The sequence below is a fragment of the Styela clava genome, chromosome 13 (genome assembly GCF_964204865.1).
Source record: "Styela clava chromosome 13, kaStyClav1.hap1.2, whole genome shotgun sequence".
Taxonomy (NCBI): Eukaryota; Metazoa; Chordata; class Ascidiacea; order Stolidobranchia; family Styelidae; genus Styela; species Styela clava.
In genome coordinates, this window is record NC_135262.1 from 8,983,404 (window position 1) to 9,001,188 (window position 17,785).

The following is a 17,785-nucleotide window of genomic DNA, read 5'->3' on the forward strand; positions in this document are numbered from 1 at the left end:
TGACCAGCTTTCTTGCAGTATGAAACTTATCTGAATACTTATTGTGGTTCTCCAAATACAAGAGTATAAAGTTATTTGCTTTTTACACGAGGCGCAAGCAGGAAATCCGACTTGCCGGGACAGAAAGCAAACTCAGGCAAGCCGGAAAACCGGCTCACAGAGTTCAAGCTGTAAAGCGACACGAGACTTGGAGCAGTTCGAGTCAATACGATAAAAATCTTTCCGCGATGGCGGAAAATTTTCCTGGTGGGACAAATTCACAGAATTCAAAAAACACGGTCCGATATAACCTCTTCAAAATATAACAGCGATATTTCATGCATTTGATTTCAGCGACAGTTCTCGAGCGAATTGTATGTGATATTATCCCCTGAATTGAGCAAAAAAACATATAAACCCATAAATTTCTTGATTACCTCTATGAAAATTGAGTAAATTATTTAATATTCATTTCACTTAAACTTCTGCTTGTGTATAATTCTACCCAAAAGTCACAGGAATCTCTGAGATTTTGCACAAAAGTTATGTTCTACTTATAAAGTGTTCGAAATCACCTCGTCGACATTGAAGACAGATTTGCATCATTTGCGCAAAATTGCCGATTACTCACACGCACTCCCCTACAGGTATTTCCTGCATTTGCAGCCTTCTGTTCAACAAGTGTTTAAGGATTGTTGCGATAAATATTGACTTTCGAATGTGGTCGAACGATCCAGTCAAAAGCAGTCTTCTCATTTGGTAACACAAAATAGTGATAAAACTGTGTAACACACATATTGTTCCTGGCTTCTTATCATTATTTTATCATTGGTTACACCCCAAAACTGATGAAAAATTGCATTAATTTTTTTTTATTTTGGTTTTTTAAAAAAGGTTTTTTTTCCCTACCTGTTGTTTTAGGGATATGAAACAGCGTAAAACTTTCATTGGTGCTATTTTTTGTGTTTTTGATATTCCAGAGATGTGTTCCGTGTATTCTATGGGAAAAATCCTAAAAAAATGAATACAAACCCATTTTGAATAACGTTTTAGTGACAAAAAGATTGAACAGAAAATTACTTTTTTTTGATTTCGATCTATTGTTGACGTCCATTTCAAGAATAGGTCCCCATATGTAGTCACCATCGTTGTACTGTCATTGGTAACGGACATTTACAATTCAATTATTTATGCGGCGATAGTGTCAAAAATGGGCAAATGTGCCGCTTCGTCACAATATTGCGACATAACCGGATTGTAAACGTCCTTACCATTGACAGTACGGTGACTGTGAGTGAACAATGATTGACTACATATGGGGTCCTATTCGTGAAATCGACTTGAACCAGTTGGAAATTTTCGATTAATTCTGAGTCAGTTCAGTCGCGAAAAAGTCATTAAAAACATGTTCATATTTTCTCTCGTTACACTGTGTAATAGACACCAGATATGGTATAACAATTGTTGTGTATAAACTCCTGAGTTTACTAAAAAGATATATCTCTGATTCATCGCTATTCTTCAAACAGTCATAGTAAGCATTTTACTCAAATGTATATGAGTTTGAGATTCACCAATGTACACGGAAGTTCAGAGTTGGCATGAGTTTGAATTGAGTTGACCGCTGTTTTTAGAAATGAGTAGTCTGAAATGATTACGACAAGTACAAATATTGTACATCACTTCAGTCATCATGTTGGGGCTTCAAGTAGACTATTTTCAGAATTTAGATTAGGGCGGGCTTAATTCAGGATTGCAGTTTATCATTGTTCGTTTTATTATCCGCCATTTTAATTACTAAATTTTAAGCCAGTCGATTCAATTTTATTGAACAAACATGAAATAGTAATTTAGTAATAAAAGCTGTGAATCATTTTGGAACGTTCTGGTTCTCGGAAAGAGACTTTCACATTCTTGACAATATTTTAAATAATAACTTGAATAAAAGGTACTTAAAATTGCATTGGAGAATGTATATGACATTAAAACTGGTATTACCCAAATATTTAATTTGAATATTGTATTAATTTTTTGTAACTTTAATTTTTTGTTTTTTTTACTGTTGGTAAGATGCTGTATTATAGAAAAATATAGAAGAAAGTCCAAGATCAACTCTGTAGGTCGACCATGAATTGCACAAACAACGTAACGGAAGCTATAAATGAAGTTACCAACGAGAAATTTTACGCGGATGTATTCATTGCAATAGCCTTGGTTTACTTTAGTTTCTGTCAGATCTATGTTCTTGTCCGCAAAAAGCTGTATAAATTTCATCTTGAAAAACTATCAGACATTTTGTTGATATCGAATCTTCGATCTATAATGAGTCTATCACTTGTGGCATGTTGCTTTATTGCATTAGCTAAGATGGTGGCAGTTTTTATGTTTTATCAGAAGAAAAATAGTGCCACATATATACCCGATGTTATTTTAACCGGGTGGTCATTTACATCAGTGTATTTTATATTGTGGCTCCGTCAAACGATATTTTACACAGAACCATCACTGGATTATCTCTCATCGAGACCAATGCGATACTTCAGTCAATTTCAAGGATTTTTCATGTTGATTTACAGTGTATGTTTGAGCGTTCCGATTGTATATTATGGTATCCGAAGAAATATTATAACAGTAAAATGTATACCTCGCTGGACGACGATAGCGTTGTTATTTTATCAAATTGAAACACAAATTTCGACTCTCGCGCTATTTTTAATTCCATTATTTCGTCACAAAAAAATCACGAAACATTCTATTCGAAGTCGGAGAGTCCAAAAACGCTCTATTGCATTACTTAAGAGATCACTGGTAATTACTCCTATAACCATCGTAAGTGATATTATTGCTTTTATTATTTTATTAAAGTTCGGATTATCTGTGATTTACAATTTTAATGTTCTCTTAAATTTGTGTTGTCTACTTTTTTGTTTCAATGACTGGAAGGAGAGAATTCTTCCATGTTTTTATTCATGCAGCACAAAAAGCAGTAGAAGCGTGGAAACTAGTTCGGCAATCACTGATGCAAAAACGGCTGAATCAACAGTGTAGATGAGATTTTTAGTTTATTTGTTAACAATTTAACAACACGAATACGAAGGGATGAATCAGATATCATATACATGCCATATTATGTGTCGCACTCTTGTTTTCACTTCTCGATATTGCAGATGAGCGGGGTAAAATATAAATATATATATATGATATTCAGAATAATGAAACTTTTCTATAAGATATGCTTTGGAATGTTAGAAGGTTGACATTTTCTTGTAAACCATTTTACAATTAATATATAGAATATGAAATTTTTTTCGTGGTAACTGAAATTCATTTTTTCTATTTGTTGATTTTTCATGAGTGTAATAAAGCTGTACAAAGCAATGTCTGTTTCATATTCAATGAGAGTCATAAGTAACAAATTCCAAAAATAGATTGTTACAGATGTGTCATCACGCAATCTATTGTTCAGCTTATAGAGAAGACCAATGGCACACCACATCGTTGAATTAGGATAAGAAACGTACATACATAAAATTTGCGTATGGTATTTGCCTCTTATACGATACTGCTCCACAATTTGTCAGTGTAGCCTGCATGGACGTTAACAGTCGAATCCGGCGCGCATTGCAACTGCCCACCAGTGAGCAACGTCTGCAAATTTTTGACATTCCACTACCATCATCATATTAAAAATGATTGCCAAGACCTTCGCCAAGCAATCAAAATCAAGTCACCTTCGAACGATTTTATGGTTTCAGAGGTCGTTTCCGACGGGATGAGAAAGCGTTTGTGCGATCACTGGGAAATTTTTTCGAGTAGTTGGTGGAGGGATGATACCGATGCTGGACGTGATACTGAATACCGATATTTTTAACCCGCGATGTCAAGATAGTTGATTCCAAATAATCGCCTAATCGCATCTAGCCTGTTACAAGAGCAATTGAGGATTAGTATTCAGACCATGTTCATTTCAGCTATGAAATCTTAGTAAAATACGAGGTTTTGCACAAATTGCAGATAACTATTTTTTGTGGCTACATTTTACTGAGTGCTCAGTTTAAGTAATTTCCACATTCAAAGGCCAACATAATATACTTGTAAAATGTTTAATATGTACATATATATCATATTTATAATATGAAAAAGTATTGTAATAGTGGAGTTAGTAGACATAAAGATTGCTTCCGGTATCTGAAAAGGGGTTTTGATATGTCTGAAAGTAACCTACTAGGCACAATAATTGACTTTTGACCGCTTTTTGTCTATTTGTCACTATAATCGCAAAGGAACATCGAATTATGACACCCATCGAGTCAACAATACTGCCATTTTTGGTGGTGTTTACCTTTTTAATAAACAGATTTTCATGCCCGAGTCGGATTGTGAGACAAAACTGTCGTATGGGAATAGCCAAGAACGTATATATATTCTTGCTAGGTTTGTTTATTTGTTAGAGGATGGCTCCTCTGTTGTCGACTTAAGGCTACTGTAGCGCCTCGCCTGCTCTATTCCCCAAGTCTCTGTTAGACACTTCAACGATGCAAAGTCTTAATTGTCAACGATACAATAGAAGGATCCAACCGGATAGGATATGATCCAAATAGGATAATTAAAACAGTGAATAGTGATCATATATAGAAAATAAGCATGTACAGAAATGTCCTAATCAAGTGTGTTACAAAGATGAATTGTATTAAAACTGATTCTTTATTGTGATATGGCTTTGGGCTATTTAAATTAATTATGGCCAGTTACAGAACTTGTTTTGGAGGTCTATAATTTTAAGAAATTCTGAATTATCTGGTTTTACGACTATTCATAATATTACTTTAAAAAAACATATAAAATCTAACTAAAATAACAAGGTTATCCCTATACGACTTTGTTTAGTTGGCTTGTAAGCCGTTTGCATTTAATAGGATTAAGATGTATAATGACTTCAATGCCTAGCTAATGACTGCGTTTTTTTTTTCAATTAGTCTGAGCCACGCATGATGCAGACTAAAAGAACCTTTTTAGAGTATTATTTTTCAAACGCCATGAATGGACCGCGTGTCTTAGAGCTATGTCTCATTTCATAGCAATATGCGAAAGAGTGCCGGTAGCTTGTTGTAATGTAATCTCGTAACCTACGCCTGTGCTTATGCTAACCGCTCTAAAGTTAATTGAAATGTAGTAATGATGCTTAGATAGGCTACAATCCGTGTATATTACGATTGAAAGAATGAATAAATGCATGCTAACTAGCTTTGTGGACTTGAGTTGTAGATATATAAGTACATACACGCAAGTGGGTAAAAATTGTGAGTGTAGATAATGCCACTTCGCAGTGATGAAGCATAATTTGTGTAGTAATATTACGTACTCATCCGTAACAAACGCCATAAAAACGACTATAAACGCTATAAACAGTAAATGGTGTGTGTAATCAACCCGTTGGACCTAAGGAGCTATTGGGGCGGCACTCTTTCTTCCAGACTCCCGCTCTACCACCGCGTTAAGACTGAACACAATAATGCATGTTTTGGTATAGTTACTATACTATAGTATAATTAAAAGATGATCTTCAATAAAATTCCTATGACATTTCCAGTTTAAGCATCATCTAAAACTAAGACGGCGTTTCGGAAAAAACCTTGTCTTCCGCGAGGATATCGTTATCGGAATTTTAATTTACGACTTAATTTACGAGAAAGATGTCGACAAATTGAAATTGGAAACTTCTCAACGATTGTCAAATTTTCTTGCTGCTGTCAGGGAAAAGAAACATCAGTCCGGACGGGTGACAGAATAACCAAGCTAAAAATTTTCATCCAAATCGATCAAGCCGTTTTGGCGCTAAATATGGACAAAGAGACACACATATAGAACGATCGAGAAATAGGGTTCACCTAGAGCGGAGCGGAGATCCAATAAACTGCTCAGCTGTTTTCGGAAAAACCGTAATTTCATATGAACATTCACTTGACGATTGCTTTCTGTGACCATATATTTTAGGATTGTTGTTGTCGTTATATGTTTTATGGCGCTTATAACTTCATGTCATCGTGTTATTACAAATACCGTTTTGCGAATTTATCGAAAATGAAAGTAACTTTAACACAGCGTTCTCAGCTATGCCCTGAAGAAATACACTGTCGTAATGCTTCTTGAATTAAAAAAAAATTCATGTTTTTTTGCCTTATATTTCTCTTAAATTACTATAAAACGACACGGTTCCAGTTGACACTATGAATTTTCTTTGTGTACAAATTAACAAATGCATACACGCCTCGGGTGCAGTGTGAGAAAATTCACGTTAAACGCGTTACTTGGACAAACCGTCGTCATAGAAAAATAATCTTTAATCGCAAACAAAAATCTTTGTTTGAGATGAAACCAGGAAGGATTTTTAATCACGCGATTCCGAAATAATCTATGTTGGTGACTTCAACGCAAAGTTTATTAAACAATTGCCTGCTACTTCTACCAATCTATCAAAAGTTAGTTAGCTTGATTAAAATATTGCAACCTTAATTATCTTTACATTTCATATGCAGAAAATGGAGTTGTACTATCATAATTTTAGTCCCCCCAGTATGGGAGTCTTGTTCACCCTCAACCAATTGGAAGTTAAATACGAACCTAAATTTTTGGACGTCGTCGTAAAACTTGACCAGCTGAAGGAAGATTTTCTAAAAATAAATCCACTCGGAAAAGTTCCTGTACTAAAAGATGAAAGCTTTTGCTTAAATGAAAGGTAGTATTAGTACATAAATGAAAGTTATCAAAAGACTAGGAACGTAATTGAACAATTTTATGGCGCGTCATTTGGAGAAGGCATTAGACAAGCAATGGATAACAGGTTAAAAATCAGAAATATTTCAGATCTACATCTGGTTGAGGGGGTGGGTGCGAACATGGAGATTGATTCCGATATTTTAAACCCTCAATGTCAAGATAGGTAAATCCAATTCTTTATCACACCTAGCCTGTTACAGGAACAGGATGAAGCTTTGTATTTAGCCAATGTTCATTTCAGCTTCAAAGTCTTAGTAGAAAGTTTTAACAGAAATACAGGGAATTAATATTTGTCTCAATTGTATTTTGGTCAAATGGGATTAGATTAGAAAGCTCTGAATATCTAAATTAAATACAGTTCAGCCATATAATGAACAAATGATTAATGATCATATTCATTTTAATTTTTTTCAAGTATTTATATTTATGATGATATTTTTTATTCCGCAGTCACGCCATTGCTCAGTATGTCTCTCTCAAATATGAAGAAGATTACAAGTCGCAAAAATTATATCCGACAGATTTGCAGAATCAAGCAAAAGTCAATTCGCTCATGTATCTTGAATCAAATTGCTTTTCAAAAATCTACAATTACGTGGTAAGTGTTTTTAATTGCAACACTGACGATGCTGGTAATATTGTTTTCAAAACTGAAATCTTTAAATGCAAATTTTTGAGACAAGCAAAGCTAAATTTGAAACAAATTTCAGCTTTCTCATAGTATTATTTTAAATACTTGTAATATGTAATTGTACTTTTAATTTTATTTTTATTAATTATCACCTCACTTTGTAGCACTTAGGACTGTGGTTGAGTGATCAACCACCAAGAAAAGACAGATTGAATGATGTTTATTCGAGTTTGAATAGTTTGGAAACAATACTTGAGCGAAGCAAATTTCTTGCCGATGAACATCCAACATTGCCAGGTGAACACAGAATTTCAGCTTTTGGAATAAGCATTTATTTATTTTTATTCGTCAGATTTCAGCCTAGTGTCTGATATTAAACTTTCAGATTTGTTTGCTATTGCAACAGTCAACTTGCTCGATGTGGCAAAATTCAATGACTACCAGAAATATCCCCATCTTGTGGCGTGGAAACAAAGAATGCAGCAACTTCCACATTACGAAGAAAGCGTTGGGAAGCACTTTCGAGTGATAAATGATTTCTATCAGTCGAAAGCTTATTTAAACCTTCCTAAAAATGATTATTGGGGCATAAAATAGTGTGCAGATAACGCTATCTTTAAAGGTATTGTACGGACTGACAATGCTCATCAATCAATGATAATATTCAACACAATATCTCCTCAATGGATACAGTATAATATACTTTCGTTGTGAAAATTAAATTTCCCACAATGTTTTCTATAGCGTGATTCTACATCTAACTCTTGGCGGCAGTGAAGCAGAGATAGGAGAAATTTATTATTTCGTCAACCAGAAAAACAAGCATTGCATCAATAAAAAAATGTACCACAACATACGCAAAGTTTTCCGGTATAGACTGTGGGACGTAACGACCACACCATCAGAGTCAGCTTCCCCCAATCAGGATCGTCAGACGATTGTCCACTCAAATTTATGTTTGTTGCAACATTATTGTTAGAGAGTAAAATTAACTTGAAGGCTGGTTACATACTCTTTACAATTCTGCAACAGTGACTCGTATACAACCAACTTCGTATAGGCAGATGATCTGAATTTGAACGAAAAGATACGCTTAGTAAGCACGAGTATTGCTATGAAGTTGGCGTACGCTTAAACGCCTGTAACGCCGAAGCAGACCACAATGGTAGGCTACTAGGCTACCTGTAGTCTGACCACCAGATTACTGAGACGTGATCACGGAACCACGGTACAGTGCACAATTTTCAATTTTGATGTGAAAAACGATTATCATGGAATACATTGATATTTTTGAAATAAACAATTGTCTTCTAACGATAACAACGAGCTTTAACCAATGACAATGTCAAGGCAATTGGTCCAACAGTTGAAGGGAAAGACGACTCTTTTACAACAACAACAACAACGTGATACATAGGTTCACTTCGTTTTCGATAAATAGTAAAGATTTCAATGGAGGTATAACTATTAATCAATATTATCAGACGAGTTGATTTAAAAATGCTTTTACAAATTAATTTGTCACAATTAAATTGGGAAGAATGTAAGAATAAATAGTAGCGAATATCTAGATAACAACACGCATTCCTAATGAAGGGAAATTTCCGTGACAAAGTTTCACATTAATCTGACGGACGGCGAGATAATTACGGTAACAATCGAAAATTAGGATTGTTGAAAGGACTCGGGGCGGCATTTCAACTTTTTTATTCAAATATCTTATATCTTAATTATCATATATCTATATAATAAGATAAAATAAAGTCTACACTCTACATATATGGCCACGGTGAGGAAATCTTATAATTCATTTTGTAATTCTTTTTACAATATCTGAACCATGATGTTGTCAAAAATGGGACTAGAGGAACAGGGTGGGACAAGTGTAAAGAAATGGGACAAATGTGAGACAGGCGTTGTAATATCATATATATCTGATAACCCAACTGTTTCTGTAGAGACCTTATACGTGACGTTTCAAAAAAATTTGGGGATGAAAGATAAAATAATCGTCACGGATCATCGATCGTTGTCTAATGAAAATTGATTAACAAGTTTCAAATAGTAAGCCTGACCGCTGTGAATGAACGCAAAAAATAAAAATAAGGACCGTGCTTTGCAGTTTCGACCTTTTTGCCGTGTCATGTTAGGGCATCACTCTCTAGCTGAGTGATGCGATTCCAAGAAAGGCAATGTGGGGTAAAGTCAATGAATATCAATTTGGATTTGTTGAAAAATACCTAAACGAAGAAATACATCTGAAAAATTTATACTGATCAGGCGACAGACAATTTGTCCAGCTATAAGAAAAATTATCTTATGAATTAATACTTTTACTCTCTAACTTAGTGCAAACTGGACGATTATTATCCAGCTACGAGGTATTTTAATTAAGATAGGTGGTAAGCCCAATGAACTCGTTAGTATAATCGTGGAAAAGATAACAAATTTCCATACATGGCTGGGTCGAGAATATCAATTTATGATCTAGACTGTAGGTGTAGGATATATTCCTTTTCAGAACAAAGCTACGCACAGTCCGTATGGTAAGTAATAAATCTAAAAACCATACATGTACATTGTATAAGAGAAATATTTTCAGGCGATAAATGATGGAGTGTGTTTAAAAGTAGCGTTGCATGTGTGCAGGACAAATTCCTTGTTGTGTCCTATTTTTGTTTTTTTTTGGCAGAAAAATGAAATCGAGGATTCTATGACTAGATAAATTCTCTAGCGTTACAAGATACGATATATTTCTTTTACAATCTGCAAGCACGCATTGTTTTTTTGTTGTTGAATATTTCCGGTGTATAGCAACAATGTGCAAATCAATTTGCACGATGCCATGAATGTCTAGACGCAAGAGCAAAACCTGATCGAAGAGAAAACATCTCAGAGACACTTCAATTGAGATCTTCTTTATTTCTTATATATACTTGAAAATTCTCGTATTCATAGACGTATTCCAAGTCAAAAGAACGGGAGATTTTATAAGCTAGAGCGATAGACAGAGATTTATTGTTACAGATGTTTCCAACATTATGAGTAATATTATTCGATGCTTTCACGAGACAGGGTGTCGGCTTGCGAATGGGTACTAGAAGCCAGCGAAGAGTTAATGGACGGGTATCTGTTTATTTATATTGGTGCATGTGATAATTTCTTATACCATCTGGACAAACTGTCACCTGGTAATGTGGATTGTACAGCAATCAACTTATGATCGAAACTGGAGCATATATGCCCATTTTCAAACATTGGCACCAATCCACAGTTCTTTTGTCAAGTAATAAATCAGGAATATATACATGTATGTTTGTATATTATATTAAATAAAGGAAACGTTATTAGACAACAAGTAATTGAATGCTCATGTGTTCGAAAGTAGCGTGGCATGTGTGCAGGACAAATTCCTTGTGTTGTTCTATTTTAGTTTATTGGCAGACAAATAAATTTTGTGATCAAATAAATTTTTTAGTGTTCAAAGATACGATACATTTGATTGCCAATCCGGTGCGTGTAAGCTAAAACGTGCAAATCAATTTCACGTTTTATAATTGAATGCAATCATGCTGTCATAAATGATTAGACGCTAGCGAAATAACATCAGATTTTTGTAAAACTACATCATAGAAGATTGAGTACTAGCTAGGCATTTGTAATGTTGCCACAATATTATCGGTTTGATTCAATGAAATGAATTTTGTGGTTAACTTGGTTGCAACTCAAGATCAACTTGATCTAAGAAAATATATTTATAGACAGTCTTTTTTTAGCATAAATCATAAAACATATCGTACTACTGATACCGCCTAAATAAAACCAAATATTCTCTCAGTAGCTAGCTTAGAATACTGCAACCTCGAGATTATATGCAGAAGATGGAGTTCTACTACCATCCTTTTAGTTCACCTTGCATGGGAGTCTGGTTCACTCTCAACCAATTGGGCGTAAACTTTGAACTTAAATTTGTCGACCTAATTACGGAAGTTGACCAGCGAAAGGAAGAATTTTTGAAAATGAATCCACTTGGAAAAGTTCCTGTACTTAAAGATGGAGATTTTTGTTTGAACGAAAGGTGAAATATTTATTGCAGTGGAATATATTTATCCTATGCTGAAGCACTTTAACGGCTAGGCCATTGCGACGGCGCCATGGTACAAATGGTATGAGTTATATCCAACGTTAATCTTAAACGAAACCGTAACAGCCTCATCAAAATCCAGCCCACCAACTCATATATAAATTTTCTTAGTATATCTATTTGAGCTTAGCTTTTTATATTCTGCAGTCACGCCATTGCTCAGTATTTATGTCTAAAATATGAAGCGGATGATACAGCTCAAAAGTTATATCCGAAAGATTTGCAGAATCAAGCAAAAGTTAATTCGCTTATGTATCTCGAATCTGATTGCCTTTCAAAAATCTACAATTACGTGGTAAGTTTTTGTAATTTCAACATGATAATATTATATTGATTGAAAAATAAATTTTAAACACGAATTTATGTTACATTTCTATCTACACTGATTGCATTTTTATTATGCATGCAACTATATGACTATGTAGACGATATGACTATTTACAGCATAACAAAAAGCTTCAAATTCAGGACACGGATAATTTTGATGTTTCAACTCATAGTATTACTGTGGAGAAATTTTTAAGTAAATCATGAAAAGTCAGTTCAACTTTAGATTAATTTAACGCCTTCTCCCTCAGCGATATCTTAAATGCTTGTAATATGGTGTGAAGTCTTCGCAAATTTTAGTATTAGCTAACTCCACTTTTTGTAGAACTTGACCCTCTGGGCGCGTGATCAACCACCAAGGAAAGACAGATTGAATGATGTTTATTCGAGTTTGAATAGTTTGGAAACAATACTTGAGCGAAGCAAATTTTTGGCCAATGAACATCCCACATTGCCAGGTGAATAATCAGCAATATTGATTTATCCGTCCCATTTTACTTTATTTTACGTTATGTCTAGTATTAACTGATGCTCAAAACTTATATTTTAATTTTTCCTGGAAAAGGTCGACTAATGAGAGTTTCGTGCATTTTGAATAAGTTGTTTTGAGAATAAACAGAATATAATATAAAATGTGTCAAATTATCTTCGCAATCAATAGTTAAGTATTCTGAAAGAATTCTCTGATAATATAATTTCGAGCTAAATAAAAATTTCCTTTTTTTTCCTCAATACGTGGCCAATATACCTAATCCATAAGCCAATATACCAAACAACGTTATACTAATTTCATCAAATCAATACGTCACATTAACAGAACCCATTAATCCATTAACAGAACCCTACAGAACTTTTGATCTTCGTCTCTTGAAACTATTCAGTCCAGTCATAAGACATAATGGGGCAAAGTTCTGGTTCTTTTTATTTTTGTTATCATTGAATGTCACTTTATTTTTTTATGTGAAATTTCCAGATCTGTTTGCTATTGCAACAGTCAACTTGCTTGATGTGGCAAAATTCAATGACTATCAGAAATATCCCAATCTTGTGGCGTGGAAACAAAGAATGCAGCAACTTCCACATTATGAAGAGAGCGTTGGAAAGCACATTCTAGCCATAACTGATTTTTTCCAGTCAAAAGCCTATTTAAATTTGCCGAAAAATGACTACTGGGGCATAAAATAATGTGGAAATATATATGTATTTTTAGTGATATGAAAGAATCATTGTCAAGGGCATCATTGCTAAGAATAAATGGTGATATCTATTAACACAATATTCCGTTCATTATTCGATGAGAACGCTGTGTGTTGTTCAAATTTTATCTTCCACACTTGTTTCTATTGCGTTGTTTGCAGGCATCTTGTGACATCGACATTGAGACAATCAGAATTTTGACTTGTCTGACGAGTGAACTTTCGCCCTTGTTAAAACATTCATTACTATCTCGTAACAATGACTTGTATAGCGCCAAGCTCGTTTTATCAATATCTCTCAGAGTAATATTTTAGAAATTTCGGCTAAAGGTGCCGCGGATCTTCGTTTAATAATTCTTGATGTGTCGACAAATAATACATCAGTTACACAATAAGCCAATGGGAATTAAACGTGTTTTTTCCATCCAGCCTCAAATGACGTTAGTTTTATCAGTTTTATCGTATCAATAAGCTACTTATAGTTTTCTCTGTTGTTTTCAGTCTTGCCAAATATTTTATTTTGGTGTTTTTATGCTGACGTCACCGAAATCGCCAATCGAAGCGCTAAAAATTGCAAATCCCGTAATTTCATTTCAATGATTTCAGCAATAATAATAATTGTGGTAATAGTCCGGCAGATGAGGGGCCTTTTTGGGCCCTACCTTGTTTTCAGACATAAAGTTTTTTTTATTTGTGATTGTTCATCTTGGGGTTATTGCCAATCATTTCTACATGGGTGTGGAGTTTGCAGCCTTGAGCAATTTTTTTTACGGCTTGATATTTGTATTAGTGTTTTTCATCAAATCTGTGCACCATAATGGCGCACAACCTGAAACCTAACCTGTTACAATACTATGTTCTGGTTGTGCACAAACTACGGAAGCACCAAATTTACTAGGAAATAAAAATCAATAACTTTTAGGTATTTTTTGAACCCAGCTTTGGGTCGCGACCCATATACAGTATATGGAAATACTGTTGAAATACGCGTAAAATAAAGAGTACTATTTCAAAATACCCGCTTTTGTTGCAATTACCAATACAAGCCTGCTCATGCAGTCGGCAGTGGTTCAAGTGGATATACACCCGGTGGAGAACAGTCAATTATTTGCTAGCAAGGATTGGTATGCAGCGTGATGATCACGACGATGCAGTGAAAGATAATGCTATCACGAGAACAAGAATGAGAAAATTGCTACATTTTATAGTATATCCCTGGGAAAGAATGTAGTTCATTCTTATGTTCCTTACCAATGCTTTTCAAACTACCAAAGACTTTCAACACTTTTGCTTCTTCTCTTCTATGAAAATACATTGGATACATAGGAGGCCGTGGTTCCCTTTTAGGAAACCCTGTCATAAACTTAAATAGGCAACCGTGCTTCTCTTGCCTGTTGTCATGCTGTCCCTCGAATTCAGCTACAACAAAAAAATTCACAAAAACGGGTTTTAGATTTTATGATTTCATTATTATTCTCGACAAGAAATGATATATATACGGTGAATTAATTGTGGTTGTTGGGGATGTTTCAAAAAAAAGGTTGAATGGAAAAAAAGGATTTGACAAAACGTGAAGGTTTGAGAGTAGTAGAGAAGTGGAAAAAATACTCCCATGTTTCTTCATTTGATAACCACGCCACAGAACTTCTCCGATAAATATACGCAGCAATTGCAAGAGGCAGAAATGCCAAGATGGGATTTCATCGCATTGCAAACCAATATTAGCGATTCTCAGATATATTCGCGCATTCCCATCTGAACAGCGTGGAGAAGATTATACCTATCTACACACTTGAAAAACTATGTCAGATGAGCGTCATATTATTGAATATCAGTGAAGGAATAGTGCAATGGGAAAAGACATATAAGGCGGAACTTTCAGTAATATGCATCAAATAATCTTATTGTGGAATATATATATTTAAAAATATTTCGTAACGCCAACCGCAGTCCGAAACTTTTTGTCTCTGGCTGAGCTTAGATACCAATTGGCACTCATGTAAACTGGTAAGAGGCACGCGATGGAGCAGATAATATGAGTATCCATCCCCCAGCTGTCATTTGAGTAGGTACTGCTGTTTTTATTGCAGATGATACTGATTTTTTTGTGTTAAAGATTTACTGGCATCGCCGATTTAAGGATGTCAAGTGATGGATATAAATAAACCATTTGAAAACCAACACGCAGTATTACAAAACTTACTTCCAACACGCGGTTTGAATGAATAAAAAAGCTGAAACTAGTATTCTTTAAAACAGCAAACAAATTCTATGGAATGAAATCATACACAAAAGCTCGTCAAAAACCTATAGCTCAATAAACAAGTGGAATTTGATGCTTGTTCGCAAAAATGTGCGCGTTACTACGTACAACCGAAGGACGCAGGAAAATGTGTGTGATGTACTAGTGATCAAAATATTTGACTCAACTATGTTGGCATAACAGATGCACATCTCGGTTTCGCATACGCATACCTTCTATCTTCACAAGGATATATTAATTTGACCAAGGTCAATGCTGCACCTGAAAGGTTGCGGTTCTTCCAAAAGAAAACACGTTACACATCTTTAGATACCAGTGGATGGTTTCACATGGCCTTGTTTGGAGTAAAAGACTAGGTCGAATATTCCAATCCATTTCAACTAATGAAATATTTCCCAAGTCCCTAAGCTTTAAGCAGGAAAACGAAATGCCCGCAGCAACACAAATGTAGTTTGACGAGCGCAAAAGAAAGTGGCTAGATGCTGTCGATGGATCTTGGCTTATATTAGTGAAATAAACTACCATTTATTCCACTAAAATTGAATTTCTGACATTGTAAGGAGATGCAATGTTACTATGTATTCAAAACTAACCCATGTAGTTATGAAATAATTGTTTTTAACGAAAATGTGCTCCCGAAGTATTTGTACCAAGATGGCGCACAACCTGAACATTGCATGTGTACCAGGTTAGGATTCAGGATGTGCGTCATCTTGGACTTAATACTTTAAATCCACTTAAAAAAAATTGCTCAACATTATATACTCCACACCCACCTGGGTATCATTATTTATGTCATATACATTATATCTAAACAATAAAAAAAACTTTATGTCCCAAAACAATGTTAAAGCCCGATTCTGCCGGACTATATCGTTTGTTACAAAATTACATAAGAAAACGCTGGGACTGAAGATAGAATTAGCATGCGTATTTTCAATTTGCTTCAATTTTTTGTGTCCGTTTGCCTAGACAGCTAATAAAAAACGATTTGCTTGATTGATATTTCCCATATTTTCTTTCTTGACCTCTTCTATATTTTGAAATGTCAGTGATTTTCGTTATAGGAGCGAGAGTCACATTTTGATGGATTTTCGTTGTAACTTTATGATTTGTAAATGGGAAAGTTTTTTTTTGGTTAATTTATTCACAGGCCTTGGATATATTGCACGTGACTTCATCATAGTAGAAGAGAGTGAAAATCTTACGTTGTCTGAAAACTCCGAATCAACAATATAAAGACGAGAATATCGGTCAGAGACTGAAGACTTATCGATCGAAAGTTAGGGGATCCCCCAAAACAGCACTCTTACTCCATAGTGACACCTTGTGTCCCATCACTAATTAATTAATAACTCGCTAACTATACGACATAATTCATCCAAAATCAATAGGCTTCTGGTACGACATATGATGAATGTACATATGTGCTAAATCTGGAGCAGATTCAATCTTGCTTTCGTGAGATATCGCGTGCATCTAACAGACAGACAGACAAACAGATCAACAAACAGACAGGCATATACCTATCAACATACTCACCGATTAAAATCCATAAGTAATAATGGGATACAAATAGGCTAACAAAATATTCGTTTGTGCAAAATTGCTGCAAGGGTGTAATGTAGTCCATGGCTATATAGAATATAGATTATGGCAAAGGGCTTGCATGAATAGAGCGAATCTTCTTTTCTCTCAAACTTTAAAATATGCCCGAGTCAAACAAGTGATTTTCTAATTGCGAGATGGTCATCTATTCTGATAACTATCTAATTGGATACCGGGAGAGAGGCCGCAACTTTCTATATGGAGGCGCTCGATTCCCAGAGAAGAAATTCGGATTAATTGTAGTTTAATGAGATGGGGCAAAAATTTTCGCTGTAAAAGACACACATCAATTTATTATAACTCTTATGTGCAGAAGAAGAAGCTGTAGTATCATAATTTTAGTTCGCCAAGTAGCAGAGTCTTGTCCATTCAAGAGTGAACTATGAACTTAAATTCGTCGACTTCACCACGAAACCTGATATATCTTAACTTCAAGTTTCTCCAGTGAAAGGAAACAAAAGGGAATTTTATATGGATGAAAAGTGAGATATTCATTAACCTGACAACCAATATCCCGATTTTTTAGACTCCTCCCTTCAAAAATACTCTTGCGAGAGTTCGTAAACCAAACAAAATGAGAAGGGTGTAATGGCAATTTCACTGAACTTGAGTTTGTATCCTAGCAATTTATTACACGTACATTTACTTGTGATACTATAAGTTATTTGTCATATTATAATCAATGAATTTTTTTTTAAATATTTCGATCGATAGAACTACACTTATGGTAAAAATATTTGACTAATGGGTAATATGGGGTTATGGTTTGGAAGTGAGGAAGAAAAGTGATTAAAATGAAAAAAAAATTGGCATCTCGTTTTGAACATAATGAGAGTTAACCTATAGGTGTTAAGTAGTTC

The 17,785-nt window shown here is 34.7% G+C and overlaps 2 protein-coding genes across 3 annotated transcripts; both read left to right on the forward strand.

The window, feature by feature from the left end:
• The first annotated feature begins 6,265 nt into the window (after nucleotides 1–6,265).
• On the forward strand, nucleotides 6,266–8,690 carry LOC120333103 (glutathione S-transferase 1-like). Of its 2 annotated transcripts, none has more exons than XM_078119535.1 (4): nucleotides 6,266–6,715; nucleotides 7,207–7,354; nucleotides 7,552–7,684; nucleotides 8,132–8,690. In XM_078119535.1, exons 1-4 carry the CDS (start codon nucleotides 6,510–6,512, stop codon nucleotides 8,134–8,136), a joined length of 492 nt encoding a protein of 163 aa, XP_077975661.1. In that variant the 5' UTR covers nucleotides 6,266–6,509; the 3' UTR covers nucleotides 8,137–8,690. The 2 variants fall into 2 exon arrangements, with proteins under 2 accessions (XP_077975661.1, XP_077975660.1); XM_078119534.1 differs by having other exon boundaries at nucleotides 6,516–6,715; nucleotides 7,773–8,688.
• A 2,448-nt stretch (nucleotides 8,691–11,138) lies between these two features.
• LOC120333133 (glutathione S-transferase 1-like) lies at nucleotides 11,139–14,517 on the forward strand. The gene is made up of 4 exons (XM_039400484.2): nucleotides 11,139–11,465; nucleotides 11,679–11,826; nucleotides 12,184–12,316; nucleotides 12,832–14,517. The coding sequence occupies exons 1-4, from the start codon at nucleotides 11,260–11,262 to the stop codon at nucleotides 13,041–13,043; spliced, it is 699 nt and encodes a 232-aa protein (XP_039256418.2). The 5' UTR covers nucleotides 11,139–11,259; the 3' UTR covers nucleotides 13,044–14,517.
• The last annotated feature ends 3,268 nt before the right edge of the window (nucleotides 14,518–17,785 follow it).

Coding starts and splice junctions, on each gene's coding strand:
- LOC120333103 (XM_078119534.1), top strand. CDS start 6,519: ATGGAGTTGTACTATCATAATTTTAGTCCCCCCAGTATGGGAGTCTTG. Junction 6,716..7,206: donor AGCTTTTGCTTAAATGAAAG/GTAGTATTAGTA, acceptor TTTATTCCGCAG/TCACGCCATTGCTCAGTATG. Junction 7,355..7,551: donor CAAAAATCTACAATTACGTG/GTAAGTGTTTTT, acceptor CTCACTTTGTAG/CACTTAGGACTGTGGTTGAG.
- LOC120333133 (XM_039400484.2), top strand. CDS start 11,260: ATGCAGAAGATGGAGTTCTACTACCATCCTTTTAGTTCACCTTGCATG. Junction 11,466..11,678: donor GATTTTTGTTTGAACGAAAG/GTGAAATATTTA, acceptor TATATTCTGCAG/TCACGCCATTGCTCAGTATT. Junction 11,827..12,183: donor CAAAAATCTACAATTACGTG/GTAAGTTTTTGT, acceptor CACTTTTTGTAG/AACTTGACCCTCTGGGCGCG.